Source organism: Salmo trutta, chromosome 32 (genome assembly GCF_901001165.1).
Source record: "Salmo trutta chromosome 32, fSalTru1.1, whole genome shotgun sequence".
Taxonomy (NCBI): domain Eukaryota; kingdom Metazoa; phylum Chordata; class Actinopteri; order Salmoniformes; family Salmonidae; genus Salmo; species Salmo trutta.
In genome coordinates, this window is record NC_042988.1 from 18570862 (window position 1) to 18589684 (window position 18823).

At 42.7% G+C, this 18823-nt stretch overlaps 2 protein-coding genes and 1 non-coding gene across 4 annotated transcripts; 2 read left to right on the forward strand and 1 right to left on the reverse strand.

Moving 5' to 3' along the window:
* Positions 1–1266: 1266 nt before the first annotated feature.
* On the forward strand, positions 1267–3501 carry LOC115171338 (germ cell-specific gene 1-like protein). The gene is made up of 4 exons (XM_029728055.1): positions 1267–1583; positions 2679–2791; positions 2952–3063; positions 3431–3501. Exons 1-2 carry the CDS (start codon positions 1286–1288, stop codon positions 2738–2740), a joined length of 360 nt encoding a protein of 119 aa, XP_029583915.1. The 5' UTR covers positions 1267–1285; the 3' UTR covers positions 2741–2791; positions 2952–3063; positions 3431–3501.
* A 705-nt stretch (positions 3502–4206) lies between these two features.
* On the reverse strand, positions 4207–11093 carry LOC115171337 (epithelial membrane protein 2). 2 transcript variants are annotated; one of them, XM_029728054.1, is made up of 5 exons: positions 11006–11093; positions 7990–8072; positions 7332–7434; positions 6370–6510; positions 4207–6281 (listed from the first exon to the last, which is right to left on the reverse strand). In XM_029728054.1, exons 2-5 carry the CDS (start codon positions 8065–8067, stop codon positions 6118–6120), a joined length of 486 nt encoding a protein of 161 aa, XP_029583914.1. In that variant the 5' UTR covers positions 8068–8072; positions 11006–11093; the 3' UTR covers positions 4207–6117. The 2 variants fall into 2 exon arrangements, with proteins under 2 accessions (XP_029583914.1, XP_029583912.1); XM_029728052.1 differs by lacking the exon at positions 11006–11093 and adding an exon at positions 10622–10743.
* Positions 11094–15313: 4220 nt separating this feature from the next.
* LOC115172011 (U7 small nuclear RNA) lies at positions 15314–15366 on the forward strand. The gene has a single exon (XR_003871351.1). It is a non-coding gene; the product is annotated as a U7 small nuclear RNA (small nuclear RNA).
* Positions 15367–18823: the final 3457 nt, after the last annotated feature.

The following is an 18823-nucleotide window of genomic DNA, read 5'->3' on the forward strand; positions in this document are numbered from 1 at the left end:
TAAAAGATGTACCTCTGAAGGTGGAACCTATATGCATGTATTTTGGAGCTGTAGAGAGATTGCCAAAATCTGGCAATCTATACATACTGCTGCACAGAAAATACTAGATGTACAGTTTGATATTACCCCGTGTATCAATCTTCTTAATGCCCAGCAGGACTCTGTTCTTGATCCTGACAGAGAAAATTTGTTTATGACTATTACATACTTTGCTAAGAAATGTATTCTTCTATTGTGGGCCTCTAATACTTCTCCTACATTTAAAATGTGGATTGACCAGATTGTTGACTTTCTCCCTCTTGAAAAGCTCACTTATGACCTCTGCAAGAGACAACCCAAGTTTGATAGACTCTGGTCTCCACTACTCAACTATAGTGAATGGGGTGATTAGGGAAATGAGCAGATACATGTGTAAGGTGCTGTAAAATCTAAAAACGAATTATTTGCTCGTCGTCTCAGCTAAGGCTGGAAATAGCTAATAAGAACCTTGATTGTGCTGCTGCAAGTTTTATATATTTATTTTTTATATTGTAATAATTATTCTTTGTGTGTATGTATGTGTGTGTGTGTGTGTGTGTGTGTGTGTATATATATATATATATATATATATATATATTTATTATTCTTTTTATATATATATATATTATTATTATTATATATATTTTTTAAGTCTGTCACATCTGTGAATGTGGAATGTGTTTTGTTGGTTGATTGAAAAACAAGAAAACTTAATAAAACTTTAAATTGAAAAAAAAGAAAATGTGTTTGGAGTTACCTTTGTAGCTAATAGGCTATGTTAGAGTTTATACTTCCTCTTCCAATTATGTGTGGAGGTCAACATAAAGTGGGTGGGGGGTTTTGTGAATGTTGACCTGTTTAAAAATCTCGCTCATATCGGCTACAGAGAACGCAATCACACAGTCCAGGCAAGGAAAGACATTGGGGGATTAGATTGTTTTCTTTCAGTTGGGTTGGCAATTCCTCTGAATACTTTATCTTTTCCTTTTCCATATCTCTCAACTATCTTAATGCTGTTTAAAAGAGAGCTGGAGTCGAGCCTCTCAGTGCAGCCTTTGTCAACGTCCATATCTGATTCCTGTCACATGTTAAGCTCTCTGACAGAGTCTCTGTGTCTGAAGTGGCCCCGTCTCCCTTTGTCATTATATAGTATAGACTGAGGGAGTGTTTGACCAGCTGTTAAAAATACAACTTCTCTCTTTCTTCCTCTCTTCTCCCCCTCTCTAACACCTCCTCCCACCCCAGGTTCCCTCTCTCTCCCTTCATCATGTCGTTTCTGTCCAGGGTGCGGTCCCCCAAGCTCACTTTCTTCCAGACGCTAGTGTCTCTGGTCCTGGGGGCCATGGCCCTCTTGTCGTCCTACTGGTGTGAGGGCAGTCAGAAGGTCCCCAAGTTCCTCTGCTCGGCCAACAAACTGACCAAATGCATACCTGTGCCCGGGGTCTCGCATAACTCCACCTCCATCCAGTTCTCCTGGGAGACGGGGGACGACCGCTTCGTCTTCCCTGCCTTCCATGCAGGCATGTGGATGAGCTGTGAGGAGAACATCTACACTGACGCCTGGGGTGAGACTTTGGGGGGTGAAAATGGATGGTTTGAACTTTAATAACTCTAGGATTGTTCACAAGAGTTGCATATAGTGGGTTCAAAGTGGGGGAGTTGCAGTCACACAGTAATGTAACAATGGGAAGTGAGGATCAAAATGAAAATCACTGGTGAGATTAAACGCAATGAGAGTCTAGGTACGTTGGAGTGTGTGTGTGTGTGTGTGTGTGTGTGTGTGTGTGTGTGTGTGTGTGTGTGTGTGTGTGTGTGTGTGTGTGTGTGTGTGTGTGTACATGCGTGTGTGTGTGTGAGCTCTTGCACTCTATAAAGAGGATTATTATCGGTGCTCTGTTCAGGGGGATTTAGATTCTAACAGCATGACTCAATTATGGGTTATGACCAAATAGAGAGAAAGGTTTATATTATTGTCACGACTTCTGCCGAAGTCGATGCCCCTCCTTGCTCGGGTGGTGCTCGGCGGTCGACGTCACCAGTCTTCTAGCCATCATTGATCAGTTTTCATTTTCCATTGGTTTTGTCTTGTCTTCCTACACACCTGTTTCCTATTCCATTAATTACATGTTGTGTATTTAACCCTCTGTTTCCCCTCATGTCCTTGTCGGTGATTGTTTGTGATGTTATGTTACGTGGTTTTTTGTATCGGTGTGCGACGGGTGATTTTTACCCATGTTATTTTGTACTTTGGTTTTGGAGTTTGTTTTGTCATTAAATACTCCATTTTAACCAATTTGGTTTCTCCTGCGCCTGACTTCCGTGCCACCTACATACACGATTATGACAATTATTCAACCCCCCGCCTTGACTCAAGACCCTAATGCTGGGGCTGGAGAAGACTTGATAGAGCTAATTTGTCTCCAAATTAATAATTTGTATGTTGGATTCAAGTCTCCATCTAAATGAAAGTATAGGACTAAATCTAATTTAATCAAACTTTAAATGCATTTATTTAGTCCTGTTCTTTAACTTAGATTTTTGGTTTAGATGGAGATGTGAATCCAACATGTTAATGATTAACTTGAAGATTTCAAATCAACCAAAGCTTGAAACCCTAGGCCTCTACTGTATGTGTTGTCTATCTTTTGGTTGAATTGCAGATGCTATACAGGCTGCTATACAGGCTGCTATACAGGCCAGAACCGAGTTTGGGAAACCCTGATATAGCAGAAGCTCTTATGCAGAGCAACTTACAATCAGTGTCCCAACTAAGGTAGGTAAGACAAACACACATCAGTCATTGCAAGTAAAACTTTCCTCAATAAAGATATTAGCGAAATCAGTGCTTGTATGAGAAATAAAAATGTCTCTCTGATGGAATCCACATAAAAGCTTTCAATGTCTGCCATTGAATCTCTGTTTTATTCTCTTAGGGTGACTGGGAATGGTGGCTCACATGATGTTCATGCAGGTGTTTCAGACTACAGCCTCTATGGGTCCAGAGGACTTCAAACCACACAGCTATGGCTACTCCTGGGGCTTTTAGTAAGTCTGCACACACACACACACACACTGTTTACGACAGTACCACTACTTGTTCTCTGATCTTCAGTGTGCTCTCCTGATTCTTTGGTCACCAAGAGCAAGTGTGGTTAAGTGTTTACATTTTCCCCTTTAAATAAGAGACACCCAGTAATGTATCTCAAGGACTCTCATGAGGCCTGGGCTCCTGTTAAAGACCTCTGTCCATCTCAAATAGATTATTGCAATATCGCATATGCCTTGTAGCAATTGTGTTTTAGTAAGAAAAGGGTATGGAATATGTTTGCAACAGTAGGCTTGCACACATGGGTTCAGATTAACACAATCCTCCTTGCTGCTCCTGTCTCTCTACTCTATTTTTCTGTCTTAGTGTGGCATGGCTGGCCTTTACCTGCTGCATGTTGTCAGAAGTCTCCACCCTCAACAACTACATCAAGAAGGCTGTAATGGAGCGGAGGCGCAAAGCCCGCCTGTACCCCCCTCGATTCCCTGACATAGAGCCCCTGCTACCCCCGGCCCCCTACTACTGCCCTCCGCCCCCACACCCCTGCATCTCCCCACCATCCCCAGAACTCTCACCCCTGTCACCCTACTATGACTCCCCTTCGCCACTCCCAACCTCATCAGCCCGTCCACTCACCCACTCCCTCTCCCGCCCCCACTGCTACACACTCCCCCACCCTGAATACTTCCCACCTCCCCCGTCCCTCTGTGTTCCCCTGTCCCCGCCACTCCCTCCCCTCTCCCTCCATCTCTCTACCCCTCTCCGTCCACAGTTACACACCCCAGTACTACTCAGAGGACAGGGGCAGAGAGATGAAGAGGGGAGGGAGTACTCAGATGAGGAGTACAGCCCACTTTGACTGTATGTGTGTGATACTTACCTATGAGCCAACATGCATTTGGATTTTGACAGAGCAAATCAGTGTGAAGTAGTCTGAAGCTCTCTGTCCAAACTTGTATGCATGCTGTCAATAAAACTTGGTGAAAATGTGCAAAATGATTTCATGCAGAGATTAGTATGCCTTCTGTCAGTTTCACTGTGGTGTCCCTCTACCAGTGACTAGGTATCATTCATCTTCCTGCAATCTGTCCTCCTTCACCGATTATGATTCATATAAAATTGTTTAGCATTGACAGGAGAAATTTGATTTAAATCAGGTTTTAATACAAATTATTATCATACTGATAAGAAATAGTAACAAAAATAAAATTGCATTAGACATACAAAGCATAATGTGAAGCCAAACATGTTCATATTTACACATATCTCAATGTGCAGCGAGCAAACATGCTCTGTCAGATTTCAAGGCACTCAAGATCTATCCGTCTGTCAGTCCATGGGTGTGTCTGGGGGTAGGTTGATTCAGACAAATGGAAGTTAACCTACACAATAAGACTAATGGTACAAAGCATAAAATAATTGGCTAAAATAATTACATAACTAAAAAGGGGAGGGGTCCAGTTAGCAGTGAGGTTAGAACTAATAATCCATTCCATGTATGGACATTGGCAAATACATTATATTCTTTGTCTTATTCAGCACACTATAGTAGGGCTGTAAGTCAAACGGGGTAATGATCGTTGACAGTTTCCGAAATTGGATTCTGTTTGCGGCACTCTAGTCAATTCATTCTTCTATTTGGTTTTGAGTGTTTTGGCATTGTTTTATTATGAGCCTAATTGAGAAATAAATCAAATGTAAGCAAGAATAGTTCAGGAATGATTCTGAAATAATGAGATACTGTCGCTCTATACTCTCTGACTCCCCTATACCATCTCCAACAAATATGAGGTCTGTAAAAGTTTCATTAACTTTGAAAATGTTGTCCCACTTTATATTAAGAGAGGAGGGGTAATATGGTAATATGTGAGCAGGACAGGTAGGTTATTACTATGTGGGCAGGACAGGTAAGTTATTACTATACATTTTTTTAACCTTTATTTAACTAGGCAAGTCAGTTAAGAACAAATTCTTATTTTCAATGACGGCCTAGGAACAGTGGGTTAACTGCCTCGTTCAGGGGCAGAACGACATATTTTTACCTTGTCAGCTCGGGGATTTGATCTGGCAACCTTTGGGTTACTAGTCCAACGCTCTAACCACTAGGCTACCTGCCACCTCACTATGTGGGCAGGACAGGTAGGTTATAACTATGTGGGGAGGACAGGTAGGTTATAACTATGTGGGGAGGACAGGTAGGTTATAACTATGTGGGCAGGACAAGTAGGTTATAACTATGTGGGGAGGACAGGTAGGTTATAACTATGTGGGCGGGACAGGTAGGTTATAACTATGTGGGCGGGACAGGTAGGTTATAACTATGTGGGGGGGACAGGTAGGTTATAACTATGTGGGCAGGACAGGTAGGTTATAACTATGTGGGCAGGACAGGTAGGTTATAACTATGTGGGGAGGACAGGTAGGTTATAACTATGTGGGGAGGACAGGTAGGTTATAACTATGTGGGGAGGACAGGTAGTTATAACTATGTGGGCAGGACAGGTAGTTATAACTATGTGGGCAGGACAGGTAGGTTATAACTATGTGGGCAGGACAGGTAGGTTATAACTATGTGGGGAGGACAGGTAGGTTATAACTATGTGGGGAGGACAGGTAGGTTATAACTATGTGGGCAGGAGAGGTAAGTTATTACTATGTGGGCAGGACAGGTAGGTTATAACTATGTGGGGAGGACAGGTAGTTATAACCTATGTGGGCAGGCCCGTGTGGCTCAGTTGGTAGAGCATGGTGTTTGCAACGCCAGGGTTGTGGGTTTGATTCCCACGGGGGACCAGTACAGAGAGAAATGTATGAAATGTATGCATTCACTACTGTAAGTCGCTCTGGATAAGAGCGTCTGCTAAATGACTAAAATGTAAATCCATATGTTTAGACACTTCAGTGGGAACCAAAAGAGATACATGGATGAAAATCTGTGGATAACAACTCTCCCCTTTTGTATTCCACACTCATATCCATACCTAATTGTACAAAAAACGATCAGATCGTAAGATATTGAGCCTGTCCCTTGGGTTTGAGCTAGTCTTCTGCTTCTAGTTTGCTGTCTTCTTTCGCAGGACAAAGTATATTATACTGGAGATGAAGGTGAACGCAAAGGAGATCCAGGCCAGAATGAAGGAGTGGCCATACCAACCATCCGATTCATTCTTGTGAAAGATGTCTGTGTAGATGGAAGCAGCGATCATGATGCACAGGCCTGGAGGGAGGGAGGGACAAACGTCAAGCAAAGACAGAACTAGTTGTTTAACAGGTTGAAGATTGAAAGTGTTCAGGGCAATACGTACAGGCTAGGAGCTGGAAGATGCCAGAGAAGGTGAATCTCTGTCCCTTTGACAGAGTGAAGAGCTGTCCCACAAACACAAACAGGCCAAGGGAAGAGAATATGCAGGCCAGAACGGAGCTAGCCTGCACTGCCTGGAGGTATTCTGTAGAGGGAGACAGAGACAGACACTGAGGAAGGACTATTTCCAGAACAGACACACCCAGAAATCAACACCTTATTTACGAAACAGTGTTGTGTCACACTCTGGAATGCAGAGGTGAAAGGGGCAGTTCTGTTTTTTAGAGACACAATGAAAGTATTTTAATCTGGAAAATTGTGTACTAAGGAAAATTTATGAGAGGATTTAAGACAAGTTCATTTCATAGGTTGTAAAAGGGTTTCTCAGCAATCAAATAAAACACTTTATGAGAGATACAACATTGCTACATACATACTTTTGACCACACATTCACTAAAGGTCTACACACAGACTCACTGTATTTGTAATGCACTTTCAGTGTACGTCCTCAAGCAAATCTGAACCTCCCCACCAGCCCCAACTCTGTCTCTGATCCTGCCACACCCTCTGTTCAGTTTCCTCTACGAGAAAATGGCATTGTTCTCCCTCGTTGGGCAATAGAGTGCTTACTGATCAATCATGCTTCACACTGACAGACACACAGAGACAGGATAGATGGGAGGCTTAGTCTGACAGTTGTTATGGAGCTCTACCCTGAATTCAACCAAACCTCCAGTGCAGTAAACCCACATCCTGGAGAAACTACACTGTTCCTGTTTCTCTGCTGGAAAATGTATATCTTGGGGTGACTTGAGACAGACCTTTTTTTTTTAATTCACGTGTAGGTTGATATTTACATATACTGTATATCCAGGAGCAATGCTAATTTCCTGCAGTGCTGTTTTTTTTCACAGAGAATGTTTCATTACATTTTAGCTTAGCAGTTCAGTATGTTCCAGGCTTACCTTGATGGTAGTAGCTGGGGAGATCGTTGGAGCTCCAGGTTCCATTGGTCAGTATCCACCTGGCCCACACATCAGTGGACACGATTTTTGTCATCCACCAGGCCTGGACAGGACAGAGAGGAGAGATAGTCAATGGACATCCACAGGTTCATGTGTTGTGTTGTAACATGCATTTGGATGTCCAGGCACAGGGATAACAGTCAATGGGTGGAATGTACATGGGCAGAACGTAGCAGCATACCACAGCAGCCAGGTATGCTCCTCTCACTATGACAGGCCATTTAACACTCACTGGAATCCCACATACGAACAAGAGCATGTATATGCTGCCACATTGTTGACGATAAGGCACAGGTACACAGACACCACACACACACAAACACACACTCAGGGTGATGAAACACTGGCCAACCGGTTTGTCACCTATCTTCTTTCAGGGGTGAGAGTGAGCTCAGAAATGTAGTCCAGAATACCAAAGTGGAACACACAGAACAGCACCAAAGGCCTGAGCCGATGAGTGCTAACATAGCATGCTTTCATCTTTTCATTCAACACCCCATATACATAGTGAAAGAGACGTGCACTCATGTGTAGCTCCACAGGGCTATGTCAACATGAAGACAACTAAGTGGAGGAGCAGCAGTGGGGGATTACTTACATTGTCGATAGTTGCCACTAGGAGTAGGATGATGCTGGTGAGGTGAAGGAGGAAGATTCCGGCTAGAAGAACCAACATGATGACTGAGAGAAAGACAGAACAAGGGAGAGGGAGAAAATGTATATATTTTGTTAAAAGTTGGTCAAACACTTCCTCGTTCTATACCATATCAAATAAAGGGATACTGGGGGACACAGACACTGTCTCAGGGCTTAACATGAGTGACATGAATCAGATACTCTATTGTTTTGTACTCTTGCTGTACAGTGTCCTTTGGTTTCTTGAAAGTTGCTTTAAATCTCATGTATTTTTATTATTAAATATTATTAGATATGGATGTTGACAAAGGCTGCACTGTGAGGCTTGGCTTCAGCACTTTGAAACAGGCAGTCATTAATGATGGAAGGCCTGAGTCTGCACCCCCTCAGGGTGCGGCTTTATAACTCTTGAATACCATGGGTTATAACCACACACACTAACAGAAATGGAGGGACGCTTGATAAAAAATGAATCTAAAAGGATTCCGAGGAAGAGATTTGAGATAGGACATAGTGATTGATCAAGCGAGGTAGTGATAGCCCTGGGAAACAGAGAGCGAGAAAATCTGAGAGATAAAGGGGGAAGTGTTGGCAGGAGATGAGTTGTAACTTGTTTGCAGCTTGCAACAAACCGCCACTCCTTAAAATAACTGCACAAAATACCTACTCCCCTGCCTGCCCCACCTCCCCCAAATAAACACCCACCTTAACCCAGGGGTTCTCAAACGTTATGGGGCCGATAGTAAACTCCTCATGTACCCCCTTCCCCATAATCAGAACACAACTCAAGTTAGGTAATAATAGCATACAAGGAGTATTGCCATGACTTCGGCAGTGCATGGTCAGACAAAGCAAGTTTTGGGCCCTAGGTTGGAACATTTTAAAGGCTTGCCTCTTGCCATCGGAGAGAAAACGTTGCCGTTTCCAAGCTAATTTCATGCAAATCTACAGATTTTGTCATGTGGCAGAGAGATCTTTTGTTGTTGCAGCTTTTAAGCTAATATCCTACAATTCTACACATTTTTCTATGAGGCAGAGAGAAAGACTTTGCAGTTTTAAAGATTAAATTACACTGCATTTATGTAAAAGTATTGTGGATACCAATATCCCTGTGAGCTTCCCAGGCCCATGTTGCCCAGGGTTAAGAACATATTGTAGATTAATAATATTACATTGTGTTGTATTACAACCCATAAACTTACTCCACGGATCCCTTGGCCATTTTTTCATTGTTGTTGTTAGTAATATTTATATAATAAAATTAATGTTATATATATATATATATATATATATATATATATATATATATATATATATATACACACACACATTTTTTTATATATATTTTGAGATCTGTTTGCGAACCCACTGCAAGCCATTGTTAGTCAGTTTGAATGACCCCACTTTGAGAACCCATCTGAACCAATTCAGATTAACTAGGCAGCTCAACTCAAAATATTGATAAACGATCTCAATTCACCAATTATAATGGCCATTATTTGATTTATTTATTCAGTAAAGACCATAAACAATACAAAAAAAGCTGAATGACTGTATGAATGGCCATTGTCAGTAGAGAGAAGGCAAGATTGCTTGATGCTTGTTCTTCCTAAATACAATCATATTGTGAGAACAACTCACGGATACACTTTAGAGTTCCTTCCCACCCCTACTACTAGCAATAGAGCGGCTTGGGATCTGGTGGGTGTGGAGAGAGCGAGGCGAGAGCCCATCTGGAATGCAACCTCTCTGGGATAAAGGGCTGGTCTGGGTTGGGTCCAGACATGTGATCTACATCAACACTGACCCACCCCAAGTTGTTTCCCACCCATGTACACTTCAAAATTACTGTAATTGGGAACAAGTACTTCTTAGTTAGCTCAACTGTGTGTAAACATTTGAGTACACAAAAGATGGTCTGTGTAATTTCTCATATGAGAGCTTCTCATCTAAGTGCTGAAGGGACAAATAAAGAGGGAACTCGAGCTAGTCTTAGACAATTAAACCTCTGACTGTCTGAGCTGACAGCCGCTGAGGGAAGTTTAGCCCTGTTCTGTTATGTGAAGGAAATACAAAGTACACCCTATCCAACCTCAGCAGTTTGCCAGAGTCACAGAGAGTAAACACTGAATTCATGACAATCTCCCTGCCTTCTAGGATGGAGCATAGTTCCATCATGAACTCAGGTATCTACCAGAAATTACAGGACAGGTTTCATGGGCTAAAGTGTGTGCATTATGAACTTTAACTAACTGTATACTTAAAGTTTCAGAATTTCAGTGCATTTGGATTTTCACCTTGTAATGTTTGTTTCAGAACCAGCTACCTGATCAATTACCTGAACACGCCCACACTGAACTTACCTGGCAAAGGAATAAACTACCAGTATCACTTGCACTACAAAAGACATGCTAGCTACAATTCTAATTAATTCACGCCCCTACTTACTGTGTGCAATTTTATTAGTCTTGAGAGTAATAAAATAGAAGGCATGCATATAGGCTATTATATAGGCTATTATCATTTAAAAAAACACACGAAGAGCATGTCAAAGAGTTCAGAGTTCTGAAGGAGAACACAAATGTTCAACTTACTTTTTGATGGTAGCCTTTCTGTTGAAGCCCAACTCCTGCTCTCTACGTTCCAAATGTCAGACTCAGCCCTCGCCGCCAAGGAACGCGCAAACACTCACAACCACACCTCCACCCACTTCCCTCCCTCTTTTCCTCGAGTCCACACCCCACCCAAATCTCTCACTCCTTTTTTCTATCTCTCTCTCTCCCTCCGTTTCTCTCTCTCCCTCCGTTGCTCTCTCTCTCTCTGTCTCTCTCTCTCACATGCATGCAATTACCCAAAAGCCACTATTTCAACAACTTTGTGGTGGTGTATTTGTTTTTCATGCTCTAGCTATGTCTTTGTCACTCTGTCTATTTAGGCCATTATATCCATGAGTACTCAGAGGAAGCACACTGACTCACCCACTGATGTTTGGGGAACTCCCAAAATATTGTCATGAATTCAAATCCCTGCTGCCATGGAGACTCAGTAGTAGCCACATTGTTGCTGTTGTATCTCCACACACTGACGTGGTGGGTGTAGTGTTTCCGCCTGATCCCCACCCACTCTCCATTCCCCCTCCAAAGCTCTCTCTCCGGGAGGATAGTCAGGATGAAGGAATGTAGTTGGTTGGGAGGGAGGGAGGGAGGGAGGGAGGGAGGGAAAGGAGGAGGTAACAAGTACAAGTCATAGCCTGAGAGAGAGAAAGAGAGAGATTGTGTGTTTGCATGAGAACGAGTGAGAGAAACCTGTTTCCCACTAGTTCACCTCATATTCACACTTGATTGATAGATATAGTGCACTATCTAGGACAATAGTCTGACAATATAAGTAGAGGGAAAGAAAACGACTTCTATTGACCTGTACTGAGGTAATGTGCTACATACAGAGTGCTTCAGCAGCCTCAGGTGATGTCACAGGGTAATGATAGGGTTTCAGACATGTTTGGCCAAGTGACTCTCAGACCTCAAAGTATTATCCACTGGGCACGTCACAGACTGGGTTATTGGTGGATACGGTTCCACAAACAGCATACCTCACTTGGGTCAAAGTCAAGGAATACGGAGTAACTTCAAAAGATGTACTGCGGACTCCCCACACCCAACACTAAGGCTGTGACTGTCACAAAGCCAATAGGATACACCCTAGCCCCTAGAGGGACAGGCAACTCAAATGCTGGGCCTCAAATATAGAAAAAGGCGGAGAGGGAATTTAGAAATGTTGTCTAGCCTGCCTCTTCCCACGGTGTATTGACCCCACCTACCTGGCAGGTGAGTTAAGCTAGCTTGGGTACAGTGTGGCCTACTATTTATCCCTGCTGCCCCTGTCTGCCTATGGAAGCTGGTCCCGAGCTAGGCGGGGCCCCAGTGAAATTAACAAATAACATGCCTGTGTAGCTTTTGAGAGGACCAATGGGATCGTTTCATCAACAATCAGCCCTTTGTTTCCCTTCCTTAATCAAAACTGGAAAAACCAGAGCCCATAAAGCAGGGGTACCAAACTCATTCCACAGAGGGCTGAGTGTCTGCGGGTTTGTTTTTTTATTTTCAATTAAGACTTAGACAACCAGGTGAGGCGAGTTCCTTACTAATCAGTGACCTTAATTAATCAATCAAGTACAAGGGTGGAGTGAAAACCTGCAGCCACTCGGCCCTCTGTGGAATCAGTTTGACACGTGCCCTAAAGGCAGACTGGAACAGTTGTGATATTGTTTGAATTGAAGTGTTGTATGTACAGTATTAATAACGTGTTCGCTCCTTCATATTCAAGGCAGATCTACAGCGTGGCCGTGGCTCACCTTGTCTTGTGTGGGATGAGACGTTAGAATGCGTGGGTTACTTCTGGGAGCGTTGAGAAAGACCACGCCGCTTGTGACTCAACGCTGAGGAGCTCCCAGGGCCGCTCACTGACAGAGTATTTCCACACGGCCGTGTGAAACAATTCCAGTGTCCACATGCCAAAGGGAGTAAGCGTGACCATAAGCACGTCGCTTTACAATGGTAAAATAATCTGCTGTGGTTAACTGTCATTCTCCCTGGTCTCTGCCTGTCTGAGTCTGCCTACAGCAACATGACTGTCCTGGATGTCTGATTGCTAGGTTTAAATTTAGAAAGACAGCAAGGGGATTTGCTGAGTAATTTTAAAGAGAACTGTGTACTGTTTAATGCGACAGAACAGATAATAGCCTGTATCAAAAAACAGTGTGTTGAAACTCTCATCCTACCCAGTGTTGACTAATTGGGATGAGGCTATTGGGATCTCACTTATCCCTTCACTCCCACTTGTCGCTTGACTGGTTTCCTATACAGGTAAGGTACACACTGATGTCATGGTGCTGTTGTAACACACACACACATGATCACACCCTTCTGGCCCTCAGATTAATGTCATAGCCAGACACATTCTGACACAAACACACACACACACAGTGGAAGGTGAAAGGAGCTCCCTATCCTACAGGGAATACTACCTGGATCAAAGGAGAAAATGGACCGTCTAATTCTATTCCTGCCAGTCAATGTTCCCTCTCATTTTTTTTCATCACTGAGCAAATTTCAGGTCTGTTGAACGCAAACTTGAAAGTTGTGAAAATTCTGTGCAACTTCCGGCGTTCGTTTACTGTGAACACCGAGGTTGTACCTGCTTTAAGTTAATTCTAACAGTGGTCAAGTAGACTACTGTGGCTATTTGATCATAATGTAGGCCTACCAAAGTGGCCTACCATCAAAAACAATGGAGAAAATGCATCACATAACATTTTAACATGATAATAGCTGTTCTGTCGTTCAGCCTACAGTAGCAGCTAATGTGTGGTGTTCAATATAGGCCTACATTCCATGAGACTTTTGAAAAAAAATATGCAGGGCTTGACATTAGCCTGTTTATACACTTGTCCTTGTGTTTTTTGATGCAAGAAACCACTTAACAAAATAAAATGCATTATTATTCTCATCCCATTATTACAGAGAATCAGACAAATGTTGCTGCCCTCTGCCTATTGGCTACTTAGCTTATTCAAGCCTGTCTCAAAATACAACACCGCCCCTTTAAGACCAAAAAGGCACTTAAACTGACTTGCTTTTCAAAGATGTCTAGAAATGCACACGTTTTGCGCTCTTGTAGGAAGCAATCACTCCCCCGTTGCTGACTAGAAATGGTCTATAACGGGGCTAATAACTCACTAACTAGCAAAGGATATGAACAAATGTACACGTCGCTACATGCAGTTCTCGCTTTGATCTCAAAACAAGGGCATCTGCTCATGCTGTAAATACAGTCTAGTTCAAAGTGAACGGCACAGATCCATATATAGCAATGGTCTATTTGCATATAGGACTACTGCAGCTCTGATTGGTTATGGCACACTGGTCTGTGTAGAGTAGGGGCCTGAGTCACGCATGTCAATGCAATAGAATCCGACTCTGATGCTTTCTGCCTACAATAAAATCTCTTGCATAGTTCGTTTTGCATACTAAGTCTTGTATAGTTCATTTTGTTTCAGTGTGTTGCATTGAAAGTGGCTAATATTGCATTGATTTGATCACAATTGCCACAGTAAATTGAAACAGTGATTGTGTTAATAACTAAGGGGGGAAACTAGAAAGTTGAGTGAAGTTTAATCGCTTCTCTGCACGCTGATATTTCTTCTGCGTGGCAGTCCTGGGGAGCTGCACGCCCACACACGTGCTCACAGCTTAGAGGGAACATTGCTGCCAGTTGAAAGATACTACTCCCATGATCTACATGTTGTTTGCATGCTCCTTCCACATACATTATTCTCTGTAATGCACAAGTAATTCACAAGCAAGATCAAGCCCCTTGAAACAGCCCAGGTGCAGCTACCACCCATATTAGTGTAGCGAGGGCTGCTAAATCTCCCTCCATTAGAGATCCCAGGGACACAATTCGGGCAGAAAGATTCAAGAGGAAAGTGTAAAGTAGTAGGGGTCTGTGATTATGTGGTGAACCTGGTAAGCCACCGGAGAGCCAGCCAAAGTAAGAGACGTATGAGCCTAATTAAGGTGGAGCAACATTCAGGTCAGCCAGGTGCCATCATAGGTCAGCCAGAAACAGGTAGAGTTGGACTAGGTCCTAGGACATGTACATCAATGTGATTTTATGTAAGCCTCGAAACTAAATGATATCATTATGCACAGAGTACATGGACATCCTGTGATTTGTCTTACCCTTTACGTGACCAGAATTAGAATGCCATTTTAATTGCTCTGTCATCATCATTTTGGTTTCATGAGATTATATCTACTTTTGCATAACACTGATTTCCCTGGGGATGATAGGGACAGTGATCAGTTGAGGCCTGTAACGGCAAAACTATGGCAGTCTGTGGTTCCTTTAGATTCGTCTGGGGTTTCAAAATGCTCCCCACGTTTAAAAAAAATACTACAGTTTCCTATACAATACTACAGTACTTACTATACAATGATAAACTGTATTATACTGTAGAATACTATACTGTAACTGTAGTATCCCTCGATAATGTGTAGTACTTACTATATAATGTTGAAGTATACTGTAGAATAGTTTAGTAAATACTCAATATTATCCCCCCAAAAAAACACTGTAGTAAATATTACAGTAATGTCCGCAAAAAATAAGTGAGAAACCTACATGCCAAGTACAGACCAACCTGTTCCCTACAGGTTATAGAAAAGAGTGGAAGCTCTGAGCTATCTGTTCAGACCCCAGTCCTACTGTCTAAAGGTTATGGAAAATGTGATCTTTTAGTATTTCTCCAGTAGGTTTCCTGAAGGAGAAAGCCTCCACGTCTAAGATAATAAAACAAAAACACTATAGTAAGCTAAATACTACAGTAATGTCTACAAAACACTACAGTAAATACTACAGTATACTACAGTCCGCAAAAACACTACAGTATACTACAGTCCGCAAAAACACTACAGTACATACTACAGGCCACAAAACACTACAGTAAATACTACTGTGTACTACAATCCGCAGAAGCACTACATAAATAACTATAGTTTATACTACCATTTTCTTTTACTACCGTATTTATACTATAGTTAACTGGATTGAATCCCTGAGCTGACAACGTAAAAATCTGTCGTTCTGCCCCTGAACAAGGCAGTTAACCCACTGTTCCCCGGTAGGCTGTCATTGTAAATAAGAATTTGTTCTTAACTGGCTTGCCTAGTTAAAAAATGGTACAAAAAATAAATACTACAGTGTACTACAGTAAATACTCCAAAAACACTACAGTGAATACTACAGTAAAGTCCGCAAAAACACTACAGTGAATATTATAGTACTTATACCATAGAATACTATAGTATTTTTTCATGTGGGTCCCTGCAAGGGGAATTCCAACAGGTCTTAAAGCAGTCTGTTGTTGTTGTTTTTTTAAGAAGAAAAAGTAAACTGTCAGGGATAGCTTTAAGGGACATGAAGCCCAATGTAACAGAAAACAGATAAGAAATGTAGCCGCTAGTTGTTTTGGTTGTTCCAGCAACTGTTTACATTCAATAAAAAAAAATCCTGATATTTAGTGGAGCCGCCCGTTTCCATGGTGACTGGTCAGGGTTTTATTCTTGATCCACTCCCTCTCTGTCACTTCCACCCTGTAGTTCTTTTTTAGATTTCACATTATTGCTACATTTCACTTAGTTTGCACATGATCTACCCTCGTCCAGCTCCTCTGACTGTTTTGTCCCTCCTTTTCCTGCTCGGCCCTCGTTTACCACCCCCTCTCCCTCTTTTCTCTCAATGAAATCCAGACATACATATTTTTGCTTTGAAACGTTGAAAAGAAAACAACTCCTGACTGTTGGTAGCTAGGCAACTCACAATATGAGTCATCACTCTGCCGTGCCCATCAACCCCCTCTCCTCCCCTGTACACTCTCTTCATGTAGCCTATTGAACAGTGTGGTTCAGTTAGACAGTGTACATTATGCTCAGTTTCAATGAAATCCCTCTGTTACTTACGGGTCCTTCTTGAATATTACAGTAGTTAGTATGCAGATGCCTGATAAGAGGAAAGTACAGTGGAATTAGTTTTTGTTTTTCACTGTCACTCTTAGGCCTACTGCTGTCCGTACAATTCATGCCACTGTACAATTTGGTTGATAATGATCAACATTGATGTCATGTGGTGGCACAGTGTCACTATGACAATAATAGCAATGGTTATAATGATGATATTACAAACAAAACACTAAATAAAATCCCTATGATGAACAAATTTGCTAGATTATTCCAAGTTGATTTCAGGGCAATTTCCACACAAAAAATATCCCAACTTGTGCCAACCATGAATGAGAAACCTACATGCCAAGTATAGATCACATGTTCTGTTCCCCACAGGTTACAGAAGAGAGCAGAAGAGCTGAACTATCTGTTCAGGCTCCAGTCCTACCTACATACAGGTTACAGAAGAGCTGAACTATCTGTTCAGGCTCCAGTCCTACCTACATACAGGTTACAGAAGAGCTGAACTATCTGTTCAGGCTCCAGTCCTACCTACATACAGGTTACAGAAGAGCTGAACTATCTGTTCAGGCTCCAGTCCTACCTACATACAGGTTACAGAAGAGCTGAACTATCTGTTCAGGCTCCAGTCCTACCTACATACAGGTTACAGAAGAGCTGCACTACCTGTTCAGGCTCCAGTCCTACCTACATACAGGTTACAGAAGAGCTGCACTACCTGTTCAGGCTCCAGTCCTACCTACATACAGGTTACAGAAGAGCTGAACTACCTGTTCAGGCTCCAGTCCTACCTACATACAGGTTACAGAAGAGCTGAACTACCTGTTCAGGCTCCAGTCCTACCTACATACAGGTTACAGAAGAGCTGAACTATCTGTTCAGGCTCCAGTCCTACCTACATACAGGTTACAGAAGAGCTGAACTATCTGTTCAGGCTCCAGTCCTACCTACATACAGGTTACAGAAGAGCTGAACTATCTGTTCAGGCTCCAGTCCTACCTACATACACGTTACAGAAGAGCTGAACTATCTGTTCAGGCTCCAGTCCTACCTACATACAGGTTACAGAAGAGCTGAACTATCTGTTCAGGCTCCAGTCCTACCTACATACAGGTTACAGAAGAGCTGAACTATCTGTTCAGGCTCCAGTCCTACCTACATACAGGTTACAGAAGAGCTGCACTACCTGTTCAGGCTCCAGTCCTACCTACATACAGGTTACAGAAGAGCTGAACTATCTGTTCAGGCTCCAGTCCTACCTACATACAGGTTACAGAAGAGCTGAACTATCTGTTCAGGCTCCAGTCCTACCTACATACAGGTTACAGAAGAGCTGAACTACCTGTTCAGGCTCCAGTCATACCTACCTACATGTTACAGAAGAGCTGCACTACCTGTTCAGGCTCCAGTCCTACCTACATACAGGTTACAGAAGAGCTGAACTATCTGTTCAGGCTCCAGTCCTACCTACATACAGGTTACAGAAGAGCTGCACTACCTGTTCAGGCTCCAGTCCTACCTACATACAGGTTACAGAAGAGCTGAACTACCTGTTCAGGCTCCAGTCCTACCTACATACAGGTTACAGAAGAGCTGAACTACCTGTTCAGGCTCCAGTCCTACCTACATACAGGTTACAGAAGAGCTGAACTATCTGTTCAGGCTCCAGTCCTACCTACATACAGGTTACAGAAGAGCTGAACTATCTGTTCAGGCTCCAGTCCTACCTACATACAGGTTACAGAAGAGCTGAACTATCTGTTCAGGCTCCAGTCCTACCTACATACACGTTACAGAAGAGCTGAACTATCTGTTCAGGCTCCAGTCCTACCTACATACAGGTTACAGAAGAGCTGAACTATCTGTTCAGGCTCCAGTCCTACCTACATACAGGTTACAGAAGAGCTGAACTATCTGTTCAGGCTCCAGTCCTACCTACATACAGGTTACAGAAGAGCTGCACTACCTGTTCAGGCTCCAGTCCTACCTACATACAGGTTACAGAAGAGCTGAACTATCTGTTCAGGCTCCAGTCCTACCTACATACAGGTTACAGAAGAGCTGAACTATCTGTTCAGGCTCCAGTCCTACCTACATACAGGTTACAGAAGAGCTGAACTACCTGTTCAGGCTCCAGTCATACCTACCTACATGTTACAGAAGAGCTGCACTACCTGTTCAGGCTCCAGTCCTACCTACATACAGGTTACAGAAGAGCTGAACTATCTGTTCAGGCTCCAGTCCTACCTACATACAGGTTACAGAAGAGCT

What these genes read in the sequence shown, in the direction of transcription:
- LOC115171338 (XM_029728055.1), top strand. Translation starts at nt 1,286, where the DNA reads ATGTCGTTTCTGTCCAGGGTGCGGTCCCCCAAGCTCACTTTCTTCCAG. An exon ending in CATCTACACTGACGCCTGGG is followed by an intron (nt 1,584 to 2,678) that starts GTGAGACTTTGG and finishes GTTGAATTGCAG; the next exon opens with ATGCTATACAGGCTGCTATA.
- LOC115171337 (XM_029728054.1), bottom strand. Translation starts at nt 8,067, where the DNA reads ATGTTGGTTCTTCTAGCCGGAATCTTCCTCCTTCACCTCACCAGCATC. An exon ending in TAGTGGCAACTATCGACAAT is followed by an intron (nt 7,435 to 7,989) that starts GTAAGTAATCCC and finishes TGTCCTGTCCAG; the next exon opens with GCCTGGTGGATGACAAAAAT. An exon ending in CATCTTCCAGCTCCTAGCCT is followed by an intron (nt 6,282 to 6,369) that starts GTACGTATTGCC and finishes CCCTCCCTCCAG; the next exon opens with GCCTGTGCATCATGATCGCT.